Here is a 26,183-nt window from a genome sequence, read left to right as displayed (position 1 = left end):
CACACAATTTCTATTGGGACGTTTGAACAACATGTTTTTACTTCTGAGGTTGATATATCATTATTTTATTGCATTTACAAACAAACCCATCATTATTCTTCTGTTTTCTGGGAAAGTGAAACTTATTTGTGCTTGCCAGAAAAGTAGATATTCCTGTTCTAAATCTCTAAGACTATTTGTCAGAGGGGAGGAATTGTCCTCTCTGGTAGAGCAGACTTGTTTCAAACCCAGTTTTAATGTTGCATTGTAGAAACGTCAGTTTCAGAAAGAAAAGACTCACATTTGTTCTGTCATAACAGTTCTAATCAAACAGTTGCTGTCTGGCTGAACTGTATGACCTGCTCTGTTCTTAAAGAGCTTCAGCTATGAAGCTGCTGTGCTTTGGGAACTGACATAAGAAGCAGAGTCTTTTGGTCTTTTTAACACAGAAGAGGCTTCATGAAAAAAAGCTGAAGGTTCCTTGCAATGCTGTTGTCTAGATTCTGCTGGTGAACTGGGAGTAACAAAAGAACAAATTCAGTCTTTTCATGTTTATCTCATGAATTTTAAATGCTTAAAATTTAAAATATTAATAGGATATAAACAGGAAGCTTGTCAGTATATCTCTGATCTTGTAGTAGGTGTTACTTTCAGTGTCTTTGATCTAGAGAATGGTTCTTTTCTCATCAGTCAGGAGGTCTCTACTTCTCCATTTTATGGCATTGCTTGGTAATGCTCCGAAGATCTCAGCAATGATCTTACATCATGGTCAGTAACAGAAATAAAACTCATCTATCATTAAACACAGTGCTTCTGTCACAACTTTCTAATATAATATTTAAAAATTTGCCAAAATAAATGATTATTGTAAAAAGAACTCAACATACATCTGGGCAAATTCATTTGTGTAAGTAAACTTAAAATATCTTTCTTTGATATTCTCTTTAAGCATCTTTCTTAGAATAAGAGTGTATGCATTTAGTCTGAGTATTTGTATTCTCTCAAAGCTAAACATGAATCCACGAAGCAGACATTTAAAGCTGTAATGAGAAGTTCTAATTATATCCCTGCCACTCTCATAAAAATGAGGGAATGCTAATTTTTCTGTTTTTATTCCTTTTCAGATAGCTGAGACCTATTTTCAAGAGGGGGACTGTATCCTTTTACCTGTAATTTTTTTTTTTTTTTTTTACACAGTATTAAAATAATCTGACATGATAAAACAGAAAATGCATACTTTGACATTGACTCACAGGTCACGGGTTGGGGTTATAAAGAAGTGAAGAGCCATGATTTACCCATGAGTAAATATACAGTTTGCTAGCAGTTGTCCCTAATCAGACAGCTGGAATATAATTTAAGTAAAAAATCCACTTTCAAAAACCATGCCGATACAATCCTTGGTAGTTGTGCAGAAACAAGAAAATATTTTCAAAGACCATCTGTTTTATAGGATAAGTTTTGTTCCAAGAGCCAATAACTAGAAATATGTCCAATCTAGATAGGATTTGTGTTCTGTCCTATTAAGGAGGGCACTATCATAGTAAGAACAAGATAATCACAGTGGCTGACTAGCCTATGTACTGTTAGTACACAGATTAGAATAAAAATACCAAACATTGTGCTAAGGGAGATCAGTAACCTGCATACAACAGCAACGCATTCTTTGTCAAGTGCTAATTATTCAAAGTCACACCAAAGTAGTTTGGGAAACTGTCACAGGAAACCAGGGGTGATTGCCTCTGGGATCAGCCAAGTGGTTACTTTGATTTATTCCTAGGAAATGGAAACAAGTTCGGCCAAAAAGTTGGAACAGTCAAACTGGTAATAATTAAGATATTTCATCAATTCTGGGAAAGAATAATTATATCAAACCTTTGAATAAAGGTATATACATTTTTTTTAATTCTGGACGAGCTATTTCTGTTTGGTTTTGAAGGAAAACATTCAGGCTGTAAAAAGAAGAGGCAAGTTGTCAGACCTTCACGTGTATATGATTCACTAAGTTGTGTCATAAATTTAACAAAAGTCCGTGCATACACATTATTTCTTCATTACATAATCTGTTACCTTCATAAAACCAAAATGGAACAAGAGGGCAATTATCATTAAATAATAAAAGAAGCACAAACATATCCTTAAATCTTGCCAAATTATATTTGGCTGTAGCATAAAAACAGGGAAACAGCTAGAGCAATATTTTAAAGGCAATATGTAAAATTACCCATCTTGGTCTTCAAAAACATCCATCAGAAAAAAGGAAAAAAAAGAACAGATTTATAGCACAAATTAGCAGAATAGAAAAATTCTGCAGGAAAATTATGGCTGTCCATGGAAAAAAAATACACTATATTTTAAAACATCCAGCAATATGACAAATACTTTATCTTTCATAGAAATTGCTTTAATGGAAGAGCCCTATGTTTATACCAGATCAAAGGAAATAGTTTAAGTGCAGTATACACCTGACATGTGGAAATCAACACCACAATATAATACATATTTATGAAGGATATCTCCCATGTACTTCCAGCCATCAATTTCCTGAGGTTAATAAAGAACTTACTTGATCATGTTACAGTGTGTTAATTATCCATGATGGGTATTTTTAATTCATCCAGTGCATATTTAACAATAATTCAGGGTTGTTTCTGTGATCCTCTGAGGCTATCTCTCTGATCTCCATTTCTGTTCCCAGTAGAATATTCCTTGCCCTCAAGAATTCTGTTTTCTATTAATATTGTTGTTCATAAGCCATGCCATTTATATGGTACACGAGCCTAACAAAAATAACAAGTACTGTTGTTGTTTTTTTTAAATTACTCCAATATTTTAATAGGAATGAATAATAGAATTTTTTTTTTATGTTAAGAAGTTTGTTCAGAATTATACAGCGCAGTGAGTATAAAGTAATGTTAAATAGCTGATAAGCATGGCCTTAAACAGAACAACAAAGAACTGGAGCTTCATGGAGCTAGAAATACCCCACCACTATTGAAAATTACAGAGTTACATAGACAGCTGTCTGAATAGGCTGATAGCCCTAATGGAGGGAAAGAGTTCTTCAAGGAGAAAGAAATTAAGCAGAATCCCTACAAAGAAAAAAGGTGTTTTAGCTGTCCAGCAGTGATAAATACAGGGATTGAATAGAGGAAGGGTGTTTTGCAGAGTTTGAGTTACTGATTATACTGTCCCTAGCTGATGAGTAAAGAGGAATTGTATTTTCAGTTAGTTATATTTACTGACAAGTGTATTTCTTGAGAGATGTATACCAGCATTTGTATAATTGTTATGCTTTTCACTTCCAGGAGCTTTGATTCACTGAACAGTTGCCAGCACAGTAATATGTTGCTCATCTCTTCTCTAGAAAGCCCTCTGTTGGCTGCAGGACATATGGGAAGAGGTAACTGCTGTAAAGAATAGAGCTTCTATTTTTGCAGCTTACCTTTGTTCTCACTGGCTGTATTCACATCTATAATTTTCTCCCTTGCACAGAAATCTGGATGGTAACTATTGTTCAGCCCTATTTAATGATGTTTCATATACATAACAGTTTTCCATTCAAATATGATGTCAAAACCAAATAACTGTTGGTATGTCCACATGTGTGCTTTTTTCTTTAACCTGCCTTTAAGATGAGAAGGCAATGAAGTTCATTCAGCTTGAACGTTTGTATCATGAGCAGCTGCTTGCAAATCTTTCTTCCATACAGGAACAGTGGGGTAAGTACAGACTACACTAACTTGGTAGCAGGAAGAGTTCGTTTGTTCTGCCTTTCTAAATAAGAGTGTATGTTTTGCAAGTTTAAGGCCAATAAGCAGCAAAAGTAGCATTTATATCCAGATTTCTCTAATTTGTTATGAGGAGATTATTCTGTCCTCAGACCCCTTCTTGCACACTTCACGAAGAAGGTGCAAATAACCTATCTGTTGTCTATAAGCCCCGTAGCTTTTGGGGCTCTGATGTGTATAAAGCATGTTATGACAATATATGACACCTTCTACACAGTCTGAAACAAGACTGTACAGATAAAAGTGGAGAAGCTGTTAACATTTTTCCACTATTTAGTTTAACACACATGTTTTAAGTTAATCAAATATTGCTTTTGTAATAGCTTGGATATTTGGATTTAATTTAGAAAGAAAATGGAAAGCAGCAGTTTCTCAGCCAGTTAGAACACTGAGGAATTCAGCTAAAGAACTGAGTAGTGAAGAGTTGGAAAAGCTTACTAAAGTTTGTTCTTCACATCGACAGTAAGTATAATGTTAGTTCTTTAGTGCTAACATGCTAGCATAGCTGTTGTCTGCTTACTCCTATGGGTGTTTTAAAATGGTCAGACCCAACATTAAAATCAGCACCCGTTGCCTTTAGTGAATTTGATAAAGTCATTGCTGCTCTGGATATGCAATGAAATGTTTGAGTTAACCATCAGTTTTCATGGTGTTCTAATATGATTTGAGGAATGCATAGGGGCTGGATCTGAATTGTTCTCAGCAAATCATTGTTTTGCCAGCAGTTGAGTTTTGAGTTAGTTCGTAAATGTCCTCAGCCAAAGCAGAAACTGAGAAGCATTAATTTAGGAATACACAGACTGCAGGTCTGATGATGGTGCTCATGCCTCTCTACCTATTGCTCTGACTAGTCATTCTTATTAAACATAATTGCTCAAGATCTCAAACTCCATTACTGACATCTACACTGCAGGACTTTATTTGCGGATCTTCTACATTTGAGGATAATTCCATAATGTTTTGGGTCATTCTTATTATATTCTGTAGATTTCACATAAACTACCTGGTAAGCAGTGATTCTGTCCTTAGTATTGTGGCAGGTCTCTGAAAAGCTAAGAAATCCTGGTTTATGGCTGCTTTACCTGACTCAGCAGCCATCTACAAACTTCTGGACAGTGCATAGGGTGCTCTTCTGGAAGGTAACACAAGAAATTATAACCAATCTCTGGGTCCAATTGACTCAGGAAAAGCTCTGATATTTCACTGGGGAATATCCTACTTGCTAGACCTTGAGTTTATAGGACAGACAAAAATTGATATTAACTGCCACTGAAAAATGATCAGCCAAAAGGTGCTCGTGATCAAATGGGGAAAGAGAACTTCAAATACATTTACATGGGGTTAATCAGTCAGGATATAACAAAAACCAAATTAAATCATACTCCAAAAACAGGTATCTTGCACATTTTTTTCCCTGAGTGGTGATACAGAAGTTGGAAAACCCCAGGCTGACCACCAGAACCCAGGCTGAGGTCATTTACTTGTAGCCCAAAGGTGTTTGGGAAGGAATTTGCAGAAAGCATAAGCTTGCATTTCCACAAGAAGAAGAGGCAGCTGTAGCATAGCAAACTTTACTGCCACAGCTGCTGCTTCAGCAAGGTTGCTCTGAGTGCCTGCAGGGTTCCTCAACCTACGTTTCATTATACATGACCTTGCAAGCTCACACAAGTTATTAGGATACAAGACTACTACGATTTATGTGCTGCAAGTTAGCAGCACCTCCCTAGGCAATGAATTGTTGCTTTGTTGAGCATTACCCAGCCTTCTCCTCCTAGTTTTTCCAAGCAGCCTCATTTCTAAATAAAAAAAATTCAGTTATGTAAAGTCATTCCTAGTCCTGAGGAACTCTGCAACTCGAGAAAAAAATTAAGGATTGTATTTATTTGCCACAATTAGTTTTCCATATTTATCTAGAGAGTTTGGAAAAGTGATAAAAGCCTACTTGCTTTTCATGTTTCTTATTTGTTTTCTATGTTTTAAGTTCAATTTACTTCAAAATTAAAACGATACTTGGAAATATTAAAAGTCTTGGAAAAAAATGAGCATTTTAGTTTTGTAATTGAAAGTAATTTACACAGTGCACACGAACATCTATACAATTCGCAAAGTCCACGCTATTAACAATTCTGTCTCACCTGTGAACTCCAGTGGAAGCTGCTATATCATACAATACCCAGGAAATATGCCCCAGTGTAAACAGTCTGGGGGAGGGAAATAAATGTGAGGAGGTGCATTTTTTTCTTTTAACATCTGTTATAGCAGTGAGTGTTTCTATACTAGTATATATTGCATCCTTACATTTTTGAAGTTGGCAATGTTCACTTTCAGCATAAAGTTGTATAGGAATTTAGATCACAGTATCACAGAACTGTAAGGGTTGGGAGGGACCACTGGAGATCACAGAGTCTCCCTGCTGTTAAAGCAGGCTCCCTACAGCAGGCTGTGCAGGAAGATGTTCAAGATGAATCTTGAACGTCTCTAGAGGAGACTCCACAACTCTGGGCAGTCTGTTCTAATGTACCCTCAGAGTAAAGAAATTCTTCCTCATATTTGTATGAAACTTCCTGTGTTGCCATTTTTGCCAATCACCCCTTGTCCCATCACTGCATGCCACTGATTTCAGTGGCATTAGTTATGAGGAATGCTGTTGCTGAGTAGTGTAACTTATGCTTTTTTCTTTATTGCTGCAGGCCACAGGCACCCAAAAATAAGGTAAGCAGCCATTTCTGTGACTTCTGCTTTGAAAAGGTTGCTAATAAGAGTACTCTTAATATTATTATAGTTTTTCCAGTTTAGCATAGAAACTGTTTGAAGCATGAATATTTCAAAAAGTCATAGTATTCCTGTTTAAGCCCAAAAATTACAGGAACTGCCCTCATGTTTTACAGCCAGTAGTTTCTGAGAGCACATCAGAAAGCAGTTGTTCACTCAAGTTAATTGGATTAGAGAATTTGAAGGAAAGAGAAGCTGCTGCTTTTAAATCAGGTACGTACGTACATGCATTTGTTTGCAATATTACCTTGTAATGATGGATTCCTATAAAAACTAAGAAGCTATTGCATTTTGAAGCTACTGTGAGATTACCACAGATTAACCCACTTTTTGGGTATTTTTCCTCACAACAATTGCACAATGGACACACTGCAATTTTAATTAATCTTCAATATTCAGGAGTGTAGTTGAAGTAATTCTGACCTCTGTCAGAAAAAATTTTTGTAGATGAGTATGCATTTATAGCAGCCTCCATAAGCTAAAAGTTACATGAAACTAGAGATAAAAAATAAATACTCTAAAATGGGGCTATTTCATATATTTAAAAGTATTAGTAAGTATTTTCAGTTCTGTATATGCTTTTATGGCCACTTCATTTTCCTCTTCCTGCCTTGGGGTGCAGCTGCTTTACTTGTGTAACATGTTGGTATAATACTATAATGAGATGGAAAGTACTTTGATAATAACAGAATGGCAAAGTTTTTGACTACAACAAATGAGAACAAACCCAAACACAGCAGCCACAGATGCTGAAACGAAGGAAAGGAGCTCCTTACCTTTAAAAGGCCTCAAATAGGTAGGAAACTCCAACCAGGGTTATCCTCATACCCTCTGCTGACCCTTAAATGACATCTGGTAAAGGGTGGATCCTGGCTCCACCCCTTTAGGTCACTCAGGGGCATGACATGCACCTGAGCTCCCCTGGGTTGGCCCTGCCTTCCCACCAGGTGCTCAATCACTGTTTCAACATGTGACTTAGTTGGAATCATTGGAAATTAATCTACATTGAAAGTAAATATTTACAGTGGAGACAGAGGAAAGAGAGCATTTTTTTTTTACTGTTATGCTGCACTTAATCTTTTTCTCTCTCAGCTTATTTTTTTTTATGCTGTATTCAAGTTGCTGAAAATGGCCTAAACTGGGGATGTTTCCTCAAAAACAGCTATAACTTATCACAAGATAAGAGCTGGCCTAGATGTCCCTGTCAATGTAAACTATTCTACAAGTGAATATCATCCAGAAAGTTCTGGAGAATTTGGAGTTAATGAAAGTATAGAATGACGGTTCTCTACATGTGTGGATTTCCTCATCTTCGTCCTCTTTGACCATGACCACTATATTGTCCCTTGTCTGTCTTTGTTCATGTAACCAAATTAAAACCAAAACACAGAACAAACATGCTCTACAGTTCATAAAGCAGATTGAATTGATTGAACCCTTTTTTAGTTTTGAACAGTTGAAAAATATGGAAAAACATCATACACTTGCAATTTGGTCATTGTTTTTGTTCCAAGTGAGAACAACAGCTGTCTAGAGAACAAAAATTCTGAACTTTGGAAACTTGTGAGTTAACTAACATTTTGTTTCAGTGTTAAATTATAGCATCTAGGCAAATTAAAATTGAAGTGTAATTAATTGATGATACAAATTGATCTCTTTCGTAACTCTTGTCAACTCTTCAGTTTCCTGTGAAATATTTATAAAGCAATACAACTATATATTCCAATAGAAAGCTGTTCTGTTGAGATTTTTCCAGCAGTGCTAAGTACTTTTTCAATGCAAAATTAGGAATATTTCGAGTGTAACTCAAGATTAAACGTGTAGGACTTACAAGATATGCATTTCTCAAGATTAGTATGTTCTTGAGGAGGCGATGACTCCTTACCCTGGCAGATCTCTTGATTTGTTAAGGCAGTGCATCTTTTAATAAAAGCAGTGGCCATACTGCCCCTCAGCAGTGTCCATGTGCTAGCAGCATGGAGGTGTCATCACTGTTAGGATTTGGGTAAAGAGGGTACCAGTATGAACTAGTATCTTGGTGTTCTTGATGTTCACAAAAGATAATCAAGTTCACGTGTTGTGAAGTATTCTTTAAACAAATGATGAGTTTAATGCCACACTTAGCATCAGTTTGCATACATGTATAGCCCAATTTCCAAGGTGGTGAGAAACTTCTTATAACTTGTCTTCTTTTAAGGCATACAGGGAGGAGACACAAGGATGGAGGTGTGTGAATTCTCCACTAATAGCATTCTCAGCTCTCTCTGAGAAACTGCCTCGTATTAACAGAATGAAAAGTCGGTGGCTACAGGTTTCTGCGATGAACAAAGCAAGTGACAGTTTTATAAGAACTTTGTTTAGAAAAAGAAAGAAAAAAGTTAAATTGCTGTAAGTGCTTTTGGTGCTAGAAAATTTTCTGTAGAACCTTTGTTCCATCTCTCACAGATAAGAATTGGTGCCACCTTGGTGGGTACATTTAATTTAAATTAGAAAGTGAAACATCTTCTCTAATTTAAGTCTTTAAGTATTTGTCTTAACTCAACTTGAGCATATAGTGGATATGAGTTGTCTTTGAAAGTGTTTTGAAATGAGTATAAAGATGTGGGGTAAATAACTCCCAAGGATGGTACTTCACAACAAAATAGTATAGATGATAGTATATTTTGAGTAGTTCCATATAGATGGGATACAAATAATACAAAAGAGAAGATGGCTCACCTTCAGGATGTCAAGGCTCACAGGGGACTCCACGTAAGAGGGATCTCCAAGAAGAGATCCTTCCCTGGTGGTGGTCAGCCCTTAAATGGGGTTTGGGAGAGGTGGAGCCAGGCTCCACCCCTTCCAATCACACAGGTATATCACCTTCACCTGTGGCCCCATGGCTGACTTGGTGCTCACCTCAGGTGACCAATCAGTGGTTCAGGTTGTGATTCAGCAGTTCCCATACAAAAGAGCATATTAAAAAGTGCTGAAAATTTGACGTGGAATGTAGCAGTGATCGCAGTTCTTGTACCTCTGTGGGCAGATAACAATGCTGGGATCGTTTATTACTTACTTAGGAATAGAAGCCTGTAGAGCTCAAGGGCCGTCTTTCACGGTAAAGAATTTAACTTCTGATTCCCTTTAATCTTTGATGTTACAATTGGTGCTGCCAATAAAGGTGCCTGTTGTAATGTGGATGTATTCACTGGGAAAAATTGACAGACGGTAACCAAATCTTGTTCCAGTAACCCAGGCTGCGTTTGACCTCATGACCTATACGTGAGAGGCTTGGTATCCCATTACAAATCCCTTGGGCTACCTACTCATCTGTGCCTATTTTGCAAAAAGCCCCTGTCTCAAAGCCTTTTCTTCATTCATTAGCCAGGTTCTCAGTACCCTTCCAAGTGTTAATCTTGTTCCGATTGCTGTCTGCCTTTTGAGATGGCTGGATATTCTTTTTCTAATTCCCCAGCCTGTCTTTTATATGCTGCCTTGCACTTCATTGTCATTGAAAATAGGGATAGTATGGAATTCAATAAAACTGTTCAATAAAATTAATCAATATGAACATTTCTTAAAAGATGAAAGAATGTGACCCTGTTTCATGTAAAAAGTGAAGGAAAGAGCCCAGATTTAAAGCCATGTTTTAACATGTGAGGGAGGATAAGATTATCATAGAGATCTTCAGTCATCCTTGTAAGAACACATTCTGTTAATGAGGGCAGTGTTTGATCTCTTTGTTAATCTAATCTATTCATGAGACCTTTCTGCTTTTGGCTGTGACCCAAAAAAAAAGCAAAGAGGTATTTTCTAGAAGTAGGATTTTTGTTTGTTTGTTTGGAGCTATTACTATTACTGTATCAGCAGTCCTGCTATAACAGTCTTAACTTAGTTTTTATTACAGTATGGAAAAAAATATCATTACTGTTAGAGTTAGCTCACTTTGGTATTCTAATTCCGAGTAATCCCTTTCTCTCTTCATAAGCCCTAAGGGCAAGATTTGATTTTGAGATTCTCATAATGGCCAACGTCTAGTAATTTTAATCACAGCTCAGACCAACCATCTATTCCTTCATTAGCAGATCATGACAATGGTAGGTGAATCACAAGCTACGTAGAATTGCTTTCAGTTCTCTCTGCAATTTCCTATAAGAGAAATTAGTTTCTATTTGTATTGTAAATATGAACACATAAATAAGCTGAATCTAATTCCATTTTTAATATGTAAACTAACATCTAAAAAGCAACTTGTTAGGCAACATTACATAAAATATTATAATTGGATTTTTAATTTATCATTAATCAAAGAAGCTAGTTACACACTTAAAAGAGTATAATTTAAAATATATTCAATTAGCATGATTTCAGCTTTCTTAAAGAACTGCTGAGATCTTCCTGCATGGTAGATACATCAGCATCAAAATGCAGCTTTCAGTAGTTAAGTGCATTTATCTGTGCTTCAGGCCTCCGGAATGTGTGCTCACTAAAACATGCTTTAGGAAGAACCTAGCTGTTCAGAAAGATACTTGAATACATATTTTTATGAAAGCATGGTAGTAACTCTCTCTTTCTAGGTGGACACAGAAGCATGTGCTCAGCCTCTAAGAATGCGCATAAACACTGCCAAATCAGGAGTCAGCTTTTCAGACCACAAAACTTCTATTTGCCTGGAGCACAAAGACCTATCCTTTATGGAAGTGCATCTTAAGGATTAGATTACAGCATTATCAAATCACAGTATACTCTTTCTCCTCTCCGCTGATCCTTTGAATCATTTAAAAATACTGCAACTGTTTTCCTGTCACACTTAGGTACTGAAACTTGTCCTGGCATCCGACCAAAGGAAGATCAACAGCCGAGCACTGGTCCTAGCGGTGAAAAGCAATCTGAGAAACAGCCAGAGGCAGCGAGCCTTTCGGTAGCTGCAGGAAAGGACCACACGGAGGAGCAGCACCGCAGTGCACAATCAGCACTGGAGCCACACACCCAGTCCACAGGGACAGTGGGCAGGCCTTCTCCGGGCTGTTTATCGTCGGGGGATGCTGGCAAAGATAACGGTTTGCTGCTGAGAGAAGGGCAGCTCTCTAAGGATGCGGAAAAAATAGAAGAGGCAGCTGGGGATCCCGGAGTGAAATTCTCTCCTGAGCCAATGGTAGATGCCTTGGTTTTAACAGATGCTGATTATATGCCTGCTGATTTGGTTTCTACTGATAAAGATGAACAAGCCGATAGAAGTCTTCTCAGACCAAAACTTGTTGCTAGCTCTTCAGAAATCACTAGTGGCCAGCTCGGAAATAGTGATTTAAACCAGCAACAGAAACGGCCTGATGATGGCCATGATGAAAAACCTCCCCAGGACAGAACTGCTTCAAACGTATGCTCTGAAAGTAGTGAAGTATCTGAGCATGAGACTACTGCCTGTTCACGAGTATGCAAGGAAATACAGAGAGCAGCAGGACAGGAGGAAAAAGTAAAAAGCGAAGAAGGAGAAGATGTATACCTCAGATTTTTAAATGGCAACATAATAGACACTGAAGAAACGTTTGCAAACTTAGCAAATCAAGAAGAATTTGACACCGTCCCAGATATTTCACCTGAACGAGCATCTTACAGCTCACTGGAAGCTTTATCACTAGATGACAGCTTTTCTTCTCTTGATGAACTTGCAAGAAGGATAGAGATTGCTGAGGTAAATACTGTGAATCCTATAAAGCCCTCCGTGTTATCTCAATTAAAATATTTTAGGTATTGCCAAATTCAGGATGTCTTCAATATCTCTAATTACTTTAATCTGAAAATAAACCTATATGTATTTACTTTTCTGAGTCAGTTCAGAGAAAACGTTCCTTTTTATCTGTTTGGATCATCCTTGGCAACTGCTGCTCTGTGCATCTAAAAATTAAATTGATTTTTACTTATCAGTGTAAACTCTTTTTTTTTTTTTAATTTAAACATAGATTGTTAGGAGATAGGTTAACAGTTTCTGTTAAATTATGGTTTTATTTTAGAGGTCTACATAATACCTATGTTTATAATATGGATTGTTTCCATTCAAAGAATAAAGTTTACTTTTCCACTCCTTACTGACTATAGGTGAGAAGAGCTCCATACGTAATAAGCTCTATATATGCATGTATGGGATTCTAAGTTTGCCAGGCTTAGGCAGTCTTATTGTTCAGCCAGAATTAAGGAAGAACTTCTAAATCTGAACCCACCATAGGCCACAACAAGGATAAGTGCTTCATAAGATGAAGTGCTCTTCTGAAAATATAGATATTTTTATTGCTGTGTGACTTGGTCAGAGAGTGCATGATGCTGCGTTGTGGCTTTGTTGCATTTGCAAATATTGGACAGTAAAAGCTTTCCCTTCAAATGTAAAAATGAGATTATTTTGAAATTATTTTCAGATGCTGGAGGGGAAAACCAGAAGAAGGTGTCTTGTTGGTTTGTCTCTGTTTTTAATTAATTTAACAGTGCAACATCCCTTGGCAATAGAAAATAACAGTACTTTTCTACAGATCAGAAGCTAATACACGTAGATCAAGAACCCGTAATCACCCACAGACTGCAGCCAAGAGGGGAACTAAATACTGGAGATGCATGCTGATGTTATTACATCTTTGGCAAAATCTCCAGAGCTGGGAACAGAGCATTCTGTGGTGTTGTTTTTTTTATCCCACCTAAGCAATTTCTTTTCTCCCAGGCATCCCATTAGCCCCTAACACACCTTGTCTTTCTGTGGGATGTCAGGAAGCATGTCACATACTGGGACTGAGGGCCCTGTACACAAAGCTGGTTTTACTTCAGCTTTTTTGGATTCAGTGGTAGCTATACACAAGCTCTTCAAGCACATACATGTGGGAGCCCACATATATGTTCGTATACATAATCAAACTTTGCACCAGCTTATGTTCACTGATTTCCAAGGAGGGAATTGTTTCATGTAGAAAAACCTTAAACTAATGCTATAGCTGCTATTTTTAAGTTGCTACATTTGTGCCACTTGCATTTTAAAAGATTGCATAGGAAGGAGCATATTGATACTGTTAGAATAGTGATGTTGGTATTGACTGGGAAGTGGCCAATGATGACAGTGCTTTACAGGGAATCCAGCATCATTTGTAGTTCGCTGTCCTACTGCCAGTACTGTGAGGGCAGAACTGAGTCTCTAGGGAGGTAAAAGGTACCCTAAGCCTTTCCATTGCTTTGTTTGTTTGTTTGTTTATTGATATGTAGCACGTGATGTTGGCTGTCAGCTGGTGGGAGTCTTTTCCAGTCTTTCTTAGCAAGGGACCTGAACTCAGGAAAAGATGTGTCCATTTTGACACCAAATAAAAGTTGTAATATGCAACATCTGGGCTTGTTTTTACAATGCCTGGAATTGCTAAGTGTAGCAGGGTGTGTAGCCTGTGTTGTTTCATTATACATTTATATTTTGTTTTCCCAGTTAATCTTATTGCCAGTCATTACCCTAGGGGTTTCATTTCAGACTTGGTGTTCACCTGCAGATTCCTTGGAAGGAAGCAGGAACTGGCAGAGCTTGGCACCTCTGAGAAATGACCACCATTTGCTTACACTGACTGTGTGTTAGTGCTAAAACAAGATTCCACTAGTGTTTTGACAAGCAGACTGATCTTTGCTTCCAACCAGAATGTTTTTTCCTTTCTTGTTTTCCTTGTCTGCCTTTGAAGTTGCATTGCTCTGGTCGTGGCCGTCTAATAATATTACAATGTTTTCTTACAGTAATTATGAAAGAAGTACTACAAATGCATTGTGTGGACACAAGCAAGCGTAACAACAACAAATCTTTACATGAAATATTCCAGTGTGACAATTAAAAATAATAATGATTAAATGATTAATGATTAATTATTAAAAATAATAATGAAGTCAATCAATGTGACTATGATAAAACTTTCCCTGGATAAAATAGTTACAAAATTGTCACAAATAAGTTAGAACGGAGGGCAGAGGTAATGACTGTTTTGAAATAAACTAGGTACAAAAGTCATGTGGCAGGACCAATATTATGCAATGGGTGTGGAATATCAATTTATTGTCAGTGGGGAAGGATAAATTCTTGTGTATATATTTACAATTAGGGAGGGGTTTTTTTGACCCCATGTTGAGCACAGTTGTCTCACACAGTTCTGTAATTCAGATCCATAGTGTCACTTGCTTTTAGGCTACTATTTGTAATAATCAATTAAAAACTGAACATTGCTAATTTTTTTCTTTGGCTTTAAATAACTTGAAAACTGAAATAGTGCTTTACGTATTTTACAGTCACTTATACTAGGTATTTCTTTACTAATACTATCTATGCAAACTTGTGTGCAAATGATGGAAAATCACTGAAGTTGTATAGACAGTGCCTTCGTACACCCAGTAAAGAGCTTTGGGGCATATAACAGTAGGCAGTGATAGATTTCAAAACTACATAATCTCTCATGAGATATCTTTGCTGTAATTTCTGTGTGGATGAAATGGCACACCAGCAGTCACACCAATTGTAACCTCAATAAGTGTGTTTTGCCTTATGAAATAAAGCTTTATATCTGTGAGATTTTTAGGGAAATGGATAATAATAATGATAATTTTTTTAATCTATGACAGATTGTCTTTTGAAATTTGTTTCAAAAAGCAAAAGTATTGAGACACCTTACCACAATGTAAAGTAGTAGCTTTGGATTGCACTTTTTGTGTACAAATACTTAAAAATCTATTGAATATTTACTGATGGGCAGCAGATTTGAGTGCAGAAATGAAGCCTCCACCTACTTGCACGAAATGTGGAGACTGTTTTTGAGATCCCTTGTCCTGTTGTATGGCTCAGGTCCTGTAGTTTTGAGTTTCTTGGTGTCATCTGCAAACAGATGGCTGTTGTAAAAGCTCCACTCAAATAGTTTTATCAAGGCCAACAGGGCTGAATAACTACACTCAGTTACATAGAAAGCTCAGTAGCATCTTTTGTTAATTATTTAAACTGGAATTAAGAAAAAAAAAACTGTTTTACTAGTGTCTGTTACATTTAGCCCTTTTATGCCACACACAGCAGCGTACATGCCGCCCACATCATGGCCTGGTGCAGGCCTGCATTTTTCCTTTTGTGGTTCAAGCCAAGCACAGACTTGACTTGTGGCTGGCTGCATTAACCACACTTCCCTCATTAAACTCAAATTTAGATAATGATTTCTGGCTTTTTTAAATTCCTCCTACCTCAAACACCAGCATGGAATACTTCTGGTGTCTGTATGGCTGCTACATCTCTGTCCTGCTGCTTTCGATGGATGTCTGATTAGTGGGAGGTGGTTCTAATGTAATCCATTTGTATACTGCTTTGAAGTCTTCCTAAATAAAAGGGGCAAGAAAACATATTTTATTTACAGTTGTTCTAATTAAATGTGATTTTATTTGTAGCAAGACGGCCCCTATTCTTAGGTGACAGTCTTAAGTAAAGTAATTTTAATGACTGAAAATAAGAAAAATAAAACATGATATTTGTGTTAGACAGTTTTCAGCTGCAGTTGTGAATGTGGTAGGAAGAAAGCCGTAAACATGGTTTTATGCAGAACTCAGTATGCTTGTATTTGTATTTGCATCTTAAGAATAAGCTGTCCCTGAGTAGAAGGCATAGCTTTGTAGGTGGTTTGCAGAACAAAAGGAATATCTGTATTCCATGTCTAGTGAAAGGCAGATGAAATAATGTAGGTATGAACTGTGTATCATACAAAGACATTCTGATCAAAGAGAGTCTTTAAAGTGTCATCTATGGCACATGCTGGGTCAGGAGAGTAACATTAACCATAATGATTGTATTGCAAAATCAAAAGCCCTTGCTCACCCTTTTTAAGGGGAAAACTATGTTAGAGTAGAGAAACTATGCTGTATCAATTAGATCTTTTACACTTAGAAGTAAATCCTGAAACATTCATGCGTGCTGGCAGCAAAAGTAAGTGAGCTTCATTGTAGCAAGCCTTTTACATAACTGTAATCGCTGGGACACATTTCCAGGTAATCCCATCAGACCTAGCCCTCTGTTTCAGCGTGGAGGAGACAAAACCTGTGACACAGTCATACAAGAAATAGCAGGAGCCAGCAGACAATATGAAGAGTGCAGAGCAGACTGCTGCACCCTACTCTTAGGACAGGGGTCAGAACACCCCACTGCCCACAAGTGAGGTTCCCAAGTGCTATCAGAACCAGTGAGCAGGCATATCTGGCAACAACTAGCTTGCTGTGTGGGTGGCTCGGGAGGAGCCATTGATCCTCTTTATAAAAGCAATGCCATACATAGAAGCTTAAAATAATCCACTCTTTTAAAGGACATAATGTCATCTTGTCCTCCTAAATAAATGAGTCAAACTGATGCACTTCCCCACAATCCCCCTTCGATGTCGCAGCATGGAAGCATAAGTACTTATTTTCCATCTGACCTGATAAATTTTCATAGCAGCTCTGCAAAGCTAATTTAAAATCACCAGTAGAAGCTTTAACCCAGTGTGCTTCTTGTGGTGAGAAGCTTACAGGCTGTTACTGCTGCTTCATTGGTACCACGTAGTAGTCTTCCACATATTGATTTAAACTATTTCATTTCACACTTTCACTACTTTGTAAGTACTTCCTTGTGTTGTTGCATTAAATAAGCCATTCAAGCTATTACATAGATGACTAAAAGGGAAAGTGAGTATTAGAAGGGAATTGTGTTCAGTTTTATCTTCTCAGTTGCTCTTTGGGATAAACTTGTTTCATGCCATAAGCATTTACCCACAGTAACCAGCTATGTGAGTTGTTGAGGTTAACAACTGAGGGGTACAAAATAGCGCCGGAGTGCGTGTGTCAGTTTTAATTGCCATATTTTACCAGTTAAGTGCCAGATGACACAGTTGGTGCAGTGCCTATTGGATTGTGCTCTCTGTGCTCAGCACACCATCTCTCTGATTATAGCATGATTGATGCATTACATAAGTTTAGGACCATAAGTTTTGAAGTCACTTGCTTTTCTTTTTCTCTACAACTCTTATAATTGCATGGTCTTATAATTTGGTTAGATTGTGGGATGGATAGGCAGTCAGTTGTCTGCAACTATAGTATTGTCTGGAAAGTTGTCTTTCTTCGTTGTGAGTTTTTGGGTCATGCCTGCTACCTAAGTAAGTTGCAGAATCAGTTGCAGAAGTGATATGTTTTCTTAGCTGTAGCACGAATGTATACAGATTAGAATGTAGCAAAGGTAATTGCTGGTATACAAAATAGGTTTTAAAAGGGAACACTCAAACTTCTTTTCAGAAAAGAAAAATTTCAAGATTAAAAAAGAGCAAGGCAACCTTAGGACTATGGAATAGGATTTGCTTCTGTTTGTGTTTCTTAGATACTACTTATGTTTTAAATAATGCTTAGGTAATAATTGTGTCAAGCCTCTGTCTCATCAATAGATTTTCTTCTTTGCTTAAGCTATTGTATTTGTAATAACTTTAAGCAACATGAGTTCTCATTAAAGGGCCATGCATGGTAACGAAAGACAAACACTAGCCACTTTAAAACAGAACTGTGCAGAGCACAAGCAGTGTCTTACACTTAGTTTAACTGAATGCCAGCATTAGCATGTAGACTGTTACACCTGTGAAACAGCAGCACGTTTTTGATCCCTTTAAGTCTGCTAAAGCACAGTCTGCCAGTATCTTACCATGTTTGGCACATGATCCTGGAAACCCAGTTGCAGGGTTTCATCAAGTGACTCCTTATGGGCATCTACTTCACAGCCAACATATACAGCTAGCATGGCAATTTTAGCTTTGATTTTGGTATAATGTACCCAAGTAATGTATCCTACTAATATAATTGCATCCACTTTCAGTGTCTATAAACTCAGATGTCCTTGTGTACTGCTCACCTAAGTTCTGCTTGTTGAAAACCTTTTCTTTTGTATAATTGCATCCGTGTTTGGCAGAAATTGAAGGAAAATGGAATAGTTGAATGTAACATGTATAGTTCTGTACCTATAGTGGGTACTTTTATATTAATGTTGCTCCTGCTTTACTCTTTCAACTCAAAGTGTTTCTTTTTCTGTTTCTCTTTTCTTAGACTTCAGAAAATTGGTCGGTGCTTTTGTTTGTAAGGATCTAGCTGCATGGTATATTTGCTATAACAAGGAAAAACATTTTCTGATATGTAATTAGGAAAAATTACTTTCTAGACACAGATGGTTTTACAAAGAAAGGTGGTTTGGTTTGTATTTTTAACTGATGAAAGTTTTGCTGGGGAGAATAGTAACTGTTATGATTCATGTAGAGTCAAACACTCAGGGTAATAAATACTCATTCATTTGGCAGAGGACCTTCACAGCACCAGTTCATGACAGCATTCTTAATTCTCCATTATTCATCTTTATCCAAGTATTTCTCCTATTTTTCTTCCTATAATCACTAGGAAATTGCAAACTTCTTCATACAACATCTATATATGGCTTTGTGGGAAGAAAAGTATATACTATTGCAGCTAAGTCAAATGACATAGGAAAGGACAGCTAATGACTTATTGAATATATCACTGCAGAGAAGTATTTTTGAACTGGTGCTTTATCCCGAGAGCTTATTACAATATGGGGCTGACACTTATCCAGAAGCATGAAGATTTCTTTTTCCCCTGGTGTTTTTATTTGTTTGTCCCGTTCTCTAGCCTGTTTTCTCCCTTGGGGAACCAATCACAACGCTGAAAAATTAATCTCACAATAAGTATTTGATAGGCTCTGCAGGATTATGTCTTTGGAAAGGCAGCTCTGGTGTCATTGACCTCTTACTGTCCTCTACTGACAGTGGTTTTGACTGGAACCCACTGCCCCAACCCAAACGATTTAACAAGAGCTTATGAAGGAGCTAATGTATAGTTTAAATCATACTAGGTATTCACCGCACGTTTAACTTTATGTTAATGTTTAAAGCAAACATTGTCATCTTCTTTACCTTCTGGACAGCAGAATGGTACTGCAGCTTTCCTGCATGCTGTGAAATTGGTTTGTTCAAGAAGAGAGTTTCACAAGTACTACGATGTTTAAGAAAAGCAGAGTGAAAAACATTTGTTTTCTCTCTCTCTCCTCAAAGCCTTTGTTAAGAAGATCTCATGCTTTAATTTCTCACACCTGTTGTGCTAATCACTGTCAAATGGTTTTTGGTAATCTTTCCTGATAGATTGCCCCAGCAGAAGGATTGGTGTCTATACTAAAGAAGAGAGATGACAGGGATGGAAAAACAATTGCTCAAGTCCAGCAAAGGCAAACAAAGAGAAGAGTCCGCTTCCAAGAAATGGAAGACACTTTCGATCAAGGTATTTTAATACTATTAACTCATAGCATGTGCTCTCAGGGTGCAAATGATGTTGAACTGTTGGATCTCAAGAGCTAAGTGAACATTCATTGTACATTACACCTTGGTTTTTTTGAAGCTGAAATGAGAAAAGTTTCAGTCATCTCTAACAGCTGAGGCACTCTAGTGCTCTTGAGTCATTTCATACTCAGAGAGTAGGTCTTATTGTTACATTTCTTCCTTTTTTTGAGAGAGAGAGAGATCTAAATTGCAAAAGCCTTCAATACTTCACTGTTTTGCCCTAGTGTCATTATAACTAAGCCCAGTTCTGTTCTGCGGTGCTGGAGTAGTTCCATAATACTTCAGTACAGTCTGCTAGAGAAACTGAGCAGAATTTTAACATTTCATGACATATCTCACACACTGAAAGGAAAATCCATTTGCTGCCCAAAAAGGAGCTCATCACTTTTTTTTTCTTGGAAATATTTAGAAACAATTTTTATTTTAAATACAATTCCAGTAGTTACCTTTTTTAATTTTTTTTTTGCATGGATTTAGTGATTCAGAAGGAAAGATGACTTTTATTATTATCATTTTAACTCAAATTTCAAAAACGAAAACAGCAAAAAAAAAGCTTTAATTTTTCCCCCATTTCTCCTCCTGATGTATGGCTCTGAAATTTTCAGAGAGCCTCTTCAATCTGACAGAAAAGGAACATGTTGCCCATGCGAGCAGCCTGTCAAGGACAAGTGAAGTAGTGAGGATGCAGCAGCACAGCTGCACCATCCCTACTGCAATAAACAGTCTTGCAAAGAGTTCCCACAGATAGCAGTGATGTAAAGTAACCCTTCGCTGTGGGCTTCTGTGAAGGTTTTGACTCCACTCTTACAGTCAAAATGTGAGAGTAAATACAAGCAGTTCATCTTGCCGTTCAGTGGCAGTACAAGTGAAGGAAGAATGTTTACATCTGTTTTATTCTCAAAGCTTTGGTTTCATGTCAGGAATCTCCATGAAGGAAGGCTTTGGTTGTGCAGGATTCTCTCATTCAAATCTGTTACACTTCAGTGTGGACTGACTCCACGAGTGATACCAGCAAGGATATGGACACAGGTTGCATAAAAGGAGCTGCATAATTATTGAGGTTTCTGAAAAGAGTCTCAGGTTTTCTCATACTGTCACTCATACTGAGTTAATCGTGCGACACCCCTCTCTCCCCTTGGGAGAAAGAGGAGGGAGAAGGAAAAAACATGGAATGTGAGTTAATACAGAATAATTAGAGTAATAAATGGAAACAAACCAAAAATAAAACTGGAGGAGAGGGGCTCAGTCTGAGTCTTTATTGGCAGGCTGTCCGTGGCTTGCCTCCCAGAAAAGATCAGAGATCTCCTCCCCCGTTACCCAGAATCAAAAATCATGTGGAGGCTCCTGGGAAATGCAGTACATCCCAGTTTATCTTTCTCTTGGAGAGTCAGAACTCATGTGAAGCTGCTAGAGAATTCAGGAAACACAGCTCTGCAGTACAGCATGCCTCTGCACCCAAACAGCCTGTCGCATGATGTCATGATATGGAATACTGATAAAACTAGGACACATACACATTCATATTACTTTGTCTGGCCAATTATTTGCCTTTTCATCTCTTATGTTCACAGATGAAGTAGCTGGTGGCTCCTGTATTTTGCTGATCCTGCTGTGCATAGCAACTGTTTTCCTTAGCATCGGAGGAACTGCCTTGTACTGCACCTTTGGTGACATAGAATCCCCTGTGTGTACAGACTTCGCAGCCAACGTGGATTTCTATTACACCCAGATATTGCAGCGTGTGGAAGAACTTAAGCACTGGATTGCCTTCTCATAGCTGAAACAGACAGAGAGAGCACGCTGAGCTCCCCACTGGTTACTGAGGAGGATATAAAAAAAACCCTGTGATTTCAAGTTCTTTATAACACTTGCCACCTGCAGGTGATGTACATTTGATGATGTACTTCTACTTAGAAATTGAGAAACATTCCCATTTATCAATCAGGTGGCAAACTGTTCACATTTTAAGCCGTAGCAGTGTGGTTTGGGAGAATATAAAGTCATTCTCTGCACTCTTAAGGTTAGACAAGCAGCTTTTCAACAGCTTGAGCAGCTGAAGGAAGAAGAAAATGAACTGTTTCTATATGCTTTCCCATTACCACATATTGTGTAAGCAATCTCTGAAAGCTTAGTTAAAGACTGCTTTGATTTACAGCTGTTTGTGCAAAGGTGTTGCCTCCAGCTATCATGCAATAAGTCTGTGTTTTATGAAAACATTATTTTTCTTCTAAGTCTTACTATTTTTCTCCATTTTAATTCTCCTGGTGAGCCATGTAATAATTTGTGTGGAGTGAGAAGAGTGCAGCAGCATTCATGGAGCCCCCACTCAGTGAAAACAGGCTGACCTGCATCCTTACAGTGTATGGGGAACATCACGTGTGGGATAAATCTGCTGGCAGATTTCACAATATTTCCTGGAACTTTATAACAGTGTTATGCAGGCATTTTTAGAAAGAGGAGGATAAAAAAAAAATCATTGGTCTCACTAAATGCAGAAAAAAAGAGCAAGATGTTTGGTAAATTATTCATGTTATTAGCAGAGTGGCTTTGGCCAATTTTGAAGCACCCGGTTGTAGGCGTCAGGCTAGCTGGGATTTCTGTCCAGCTACATCACTGACTTACAGTAATCACTTTGTGCCTCAGTTTCTCCTCCGTAATTGGGGAATAATGATCCTTGCCTTTGTCTGTGAATATTTATTGCAATTAGGGCTCCTGTCTGATTCCTTACACCCCGGAGGAGTGCACAGGACTGTGTGGCTGCAGCCTCTTGCCCAGTGAGTACTTAATATACAGTGGAACTGATCCAACAGAAGTTGCTCAGAGGCTTGCTGCAGATCCACAGCCTCTCAGTAGGCCAGAGTACTTGTTTCAGCAGATAAAGCACATTTGCATCTATTTGCCCTCCAGTTTTGAGACTTCTAAAATCTCCTCTCTTTTTCTACCAGCTCTACAAGCAAACGTAAATCAGTAAAAAGAGTCATTTCAAATGGCTATTTCTATCATCTGGTGCTCAGCCCTTCCTGGGTGGAGTGTGAGAGACACCGACATCAACACTTTTCAGGGGGCCCGCTTCACTCTGCTCCATGGTTTCCAGCTTACTAACTTACGATGCAGCACCTTCAGGTTGAGGCTATTTTGGAAACTCCTACAAAGTGAAATCAGAGTTTTAACATTAAACAGTCATGCTTTCTGGCATTTGCAAGCCCTCTACTAGTGAGATTGTTCCTAATGCTCTGTCGTACTTATCGGGATTTTAAAGCAAACGTTAAAACCACACTTCTTCTGAAACAAACTGCACATATGATTTCTTTTTCAGTTCTCACTGCTGAGGCTTAGTTTCTACCTTAGGAAGCCTTGTGTGCAGCTCTTTATTAAATGACAAATTTTAAATGCCCCAAATTAAGACAACGTTTGTTTTCAGAATGAAGCTTAAGAACCGTGGTTTGGAAAATTTTCTTCTGGTTGTGCTTAGAGCATCGTAAAGCTGGACTGACCTAGGGAAGAAAGGGAGAGATGCTTTTGTATTTTAAAGAGTTACTGGCTGGTTCAGTTTATTATTTTAAGTCCTGGTTTATGTATTTATTTAGTTTTTATTTTAAAGAAAATCTTAATTTTTCTTCTTTTTTGGTAATTTGCTCACAGAGTAATTAAAAAGCATGCGTTCACTTAAAATATATATTTATATAGTGATTGTGTAGTTAGAATATATTTTGCATTTCTGTAACTTTGCATTGAGTGTTTCAGGATATTATTTCTAAAAGAAAACTGTTGATTTCAGCTTAAAAATCTATTTAAGTTTTTGTGCACTTCCTCACCAAAAAGATCAAGAGGTATATATAGAACTATTTATTCAAAGGTATATCAAAAACGAAGGTCAAAGATCTTCTACTTCTAGGTTCGTTTAATTAGAACTATTTAAAAATAATTATTTTATTTAAAACTGTAAAGCTATTTAAAGTCAAAGCAATTTTTGATAAGCAGTTGAGCTAAAATCTGGGGTGTGAATCCCGGCGTGGCAGCTTTGTGTTGTGTACCAGCAGAGGCTCACTCATATCAGCAGAACTGCCTATGAGAAGGTCACAGAGAGGTAGGGCACCGCTTCATCTGCGCACACTGGAGGAAGAATGAGCAGCCAGGTGTTGTGTGTAGCCCAACTGCCTTGTACTTGTGCTGCAGTGCAAGCATCCCTGCAGCCTCCTGGCCTGTGCCCAGGTGCCACTGCTGTGGGCTCTCTTGAGATCTAGGGGAGCAGATGGGGCACCCACACACAGGCTGCCCTGCTCCTCTTCCGAGCTGTTGCAACCGAGTGCTTGAGTCTGGATCTGATTTCTATTGGCATTCTTTTGTAAGAAGCTGACATCACTAATTCTTGCTTTGCCTGACTGTTGTCAGTATGGTTTGCATGGTCTGCACTGCACGATCAAACTTGCGGTGACCAACCATAAAAAATGTGCTTTGTTTGAAATCCAGAGAGTGTGTGGGTTGGCCAGGTGTTGGCTGTCCCGTGTATTCTGTTCCCTTTGGATTGCTGGTGGCACTGCTTCCACCTGGGTGGCCCAGGGGTCAGGACCTTGGTCAACGGTTATCCTCGTTGGAGGAGTTTCTGGTCAAGTAATGCTGAGCAACAGCTACGACTGTTGCAAGTAGGAAGAAAAGAGAGCAAAGAGTGTTTTTACTTCCCTTTAGTGCATTTTAAAGCCCTTTGTGTTTGTGTTTTCATTGACTCTTTCCTTCCTGCCACTGGATGGATGGTTGTTCTGTTTGGCAGTAGCGGAATTGTATTAGGCCACTGCAAAACCATTCCTAGTCAATAAGAAAATTCAGGAAACCATACGGTGTGTGACATTAGTAAAACTAATTTCTTAAAAGATGTCTGAATGACAGGTTGATCGTTTGCCTTCAGAGGTGAAAACTGTGGCCACTTACCACCTGCCCCACTCCACCAGAAACACCACCATCCAGTTTATCCTCTCAGTGTAGTGATATTAGAGAGGTCTTGCAATAGAGCAAAACCAACAAGGCTCTCAGTGTGCATTCAGCATACAGAGCTAAAAAGAGCTTTCTGGTAGCATAATTAACACCCTCACCCCAAATAACATGAAGCACACCAGGAAGAGTGCTGTGCTGTAGCATAGCAGTGCTGTACCACGGGCTGTTTCCAAGCAGTATCAGTGAGGAAGCATTTTCCACAGCCCAGATATGCCAGCAGAGATTTGTAATCTAGACACAGCTCATGTTTTAAAATGTTTTTCCACTATTTTGCTTTCATACTTGGATAATGCATAGTGCTGGTGGCACACTGTGGGAAGTAATGTGACCAAAGGGGAGATTCTTTTTTAGGGATTTCTGTGGGTAAAGGGCAAGCTTGAAATATGGAATGAGCTGAGTAGGTCAGAAGTCCAAGTTCTTGTGTGACTGCACTCGATAACCAAAGTGGATGCTACCCTCCCAGGAAAATATGTTTGCCTATTTTGTACCATAATGTAAAGCCAAGACCATCTGAAAAGACTAATAACTATTTGTAATAAATCTAGCTTCCTTTAGCAAAAGGAGTAAATAATTGTGTTTGAAAACATCACCCAAGCTTGTAATTTAAATACTGTAGCAAAAATAAAAGTGTCCCAAAGAAAATGTATGGTCTTCTCCAGGTACTGTGATTTCTAAATGTGTGAAAAGACTGAGAATATGTTCCGTGAAATTAAGTAAATGAGCAGCATCTCCAAAGAGAATTTCATAATCAAACCCAAACCAAAAAAGTGCAAACCCAAAGGGGAATAGCTCAGGAGAAAATGCATAAGGTTTGGATTGGATTTCAGTGTAATGTAAGTTCCTTGAGTTTGTTTGTTGGTTCATCTTTCTTTTACTAGCTAAATGAAAACCCAGCCTCCACACAGAGCAGTTTCTCCAGACCAGTGTGTTTAAAGTACTGAACTATTGCCTCACTGCACTGCTCTAAAAGAAGGTCTTGGATGGTAAGTTCCAGAAACACTGGGGCAGGTGACCAGCTTAGTGATCACAGCCCAGTCTGCTCTTTGAGTTCAAGTAAACTAAACTGGCTCCAACACAACTCAAACCAGCCATCTCCTGTTTGCATCACTCAGCACTGCCTTTAGCAGCATTCCCATCCCTCAACACCGCCAAATGAGGCCACCTGGAATCTTAGGCTGACTGAAAAAGTTGTGAAATCCTAAGAAGTAACGAGTCATTTTTATTCATGTTGGTTTGGTTTTGTATTTTTAAATTGCTCTTCAGTGCTAGAAAGAGGAACAACTACAATGTG

General features: G+C 38.1%; 1 protein-coding gene across 1 annotated transcript in view; it reads left to right on the top strand.

Annotated features, from left to right (window-relative positions):
* Positions 1-26,183, top strand: part of CNST (consortin, connexin sorting protein) — a 135,496-nt gene that overhangs the window by 22,777 nt on the left and 86,536 nt on the right. Inside the window, exons 4-11 of the mRNA XM_065729609.1 lie at positions 1,104-1,134; positions 3,615-3,701; positions 4,118-4,232; positions 6,461-6,482; positions 6,659-6,755; positions 11,336-12,213; positions 19,709-19,844; positions 21,475-22,333. Coding sequence (XP_065585681.1) covers positions 1,104-1,134; positions 3,615-3,701; positions 4,118-4,232; positions 6,461-6,482; positions 6,659-6,755; positions 11,336-12,213; positions 19,709-19,844; positions 21,475-21,680 — 1,572 coding nt within the window. The 3' untranslated portion in view covers positions 21,681-22,333. The remainder of the gene's footprint in view (positions 1-1,103; positions 1,135-3,614; positions 3,702-4,117; positions 4,233-6,460; positions 6,483-6,658; positions 6,756-11,335; positions 12,214-19,708; positions 19,845-21,474; positions 22,334-26,183) is intronic.

This window comes from Cyrtonyx montezumae, unplaced genomic scaffold, assembly GCF_038088225.1.
Source record: "Cyrtonyx montezumae isolate F1298 unplaced genomic scaffold, pur_monq_1.0 scaffold_0, whole genome shotgun sequence".
NCBI lineage: Eukaryota > Metazoa > Chordata > Aves > Galliformes > Odontophoridae > Cyrtonyx > Cyrtonyx montezumae.
The sequence above is the reverse complement of the archived record's forward strand: the minus strand, read 5'-3'. Positions and strand labels throughout refer to the sequence as shown.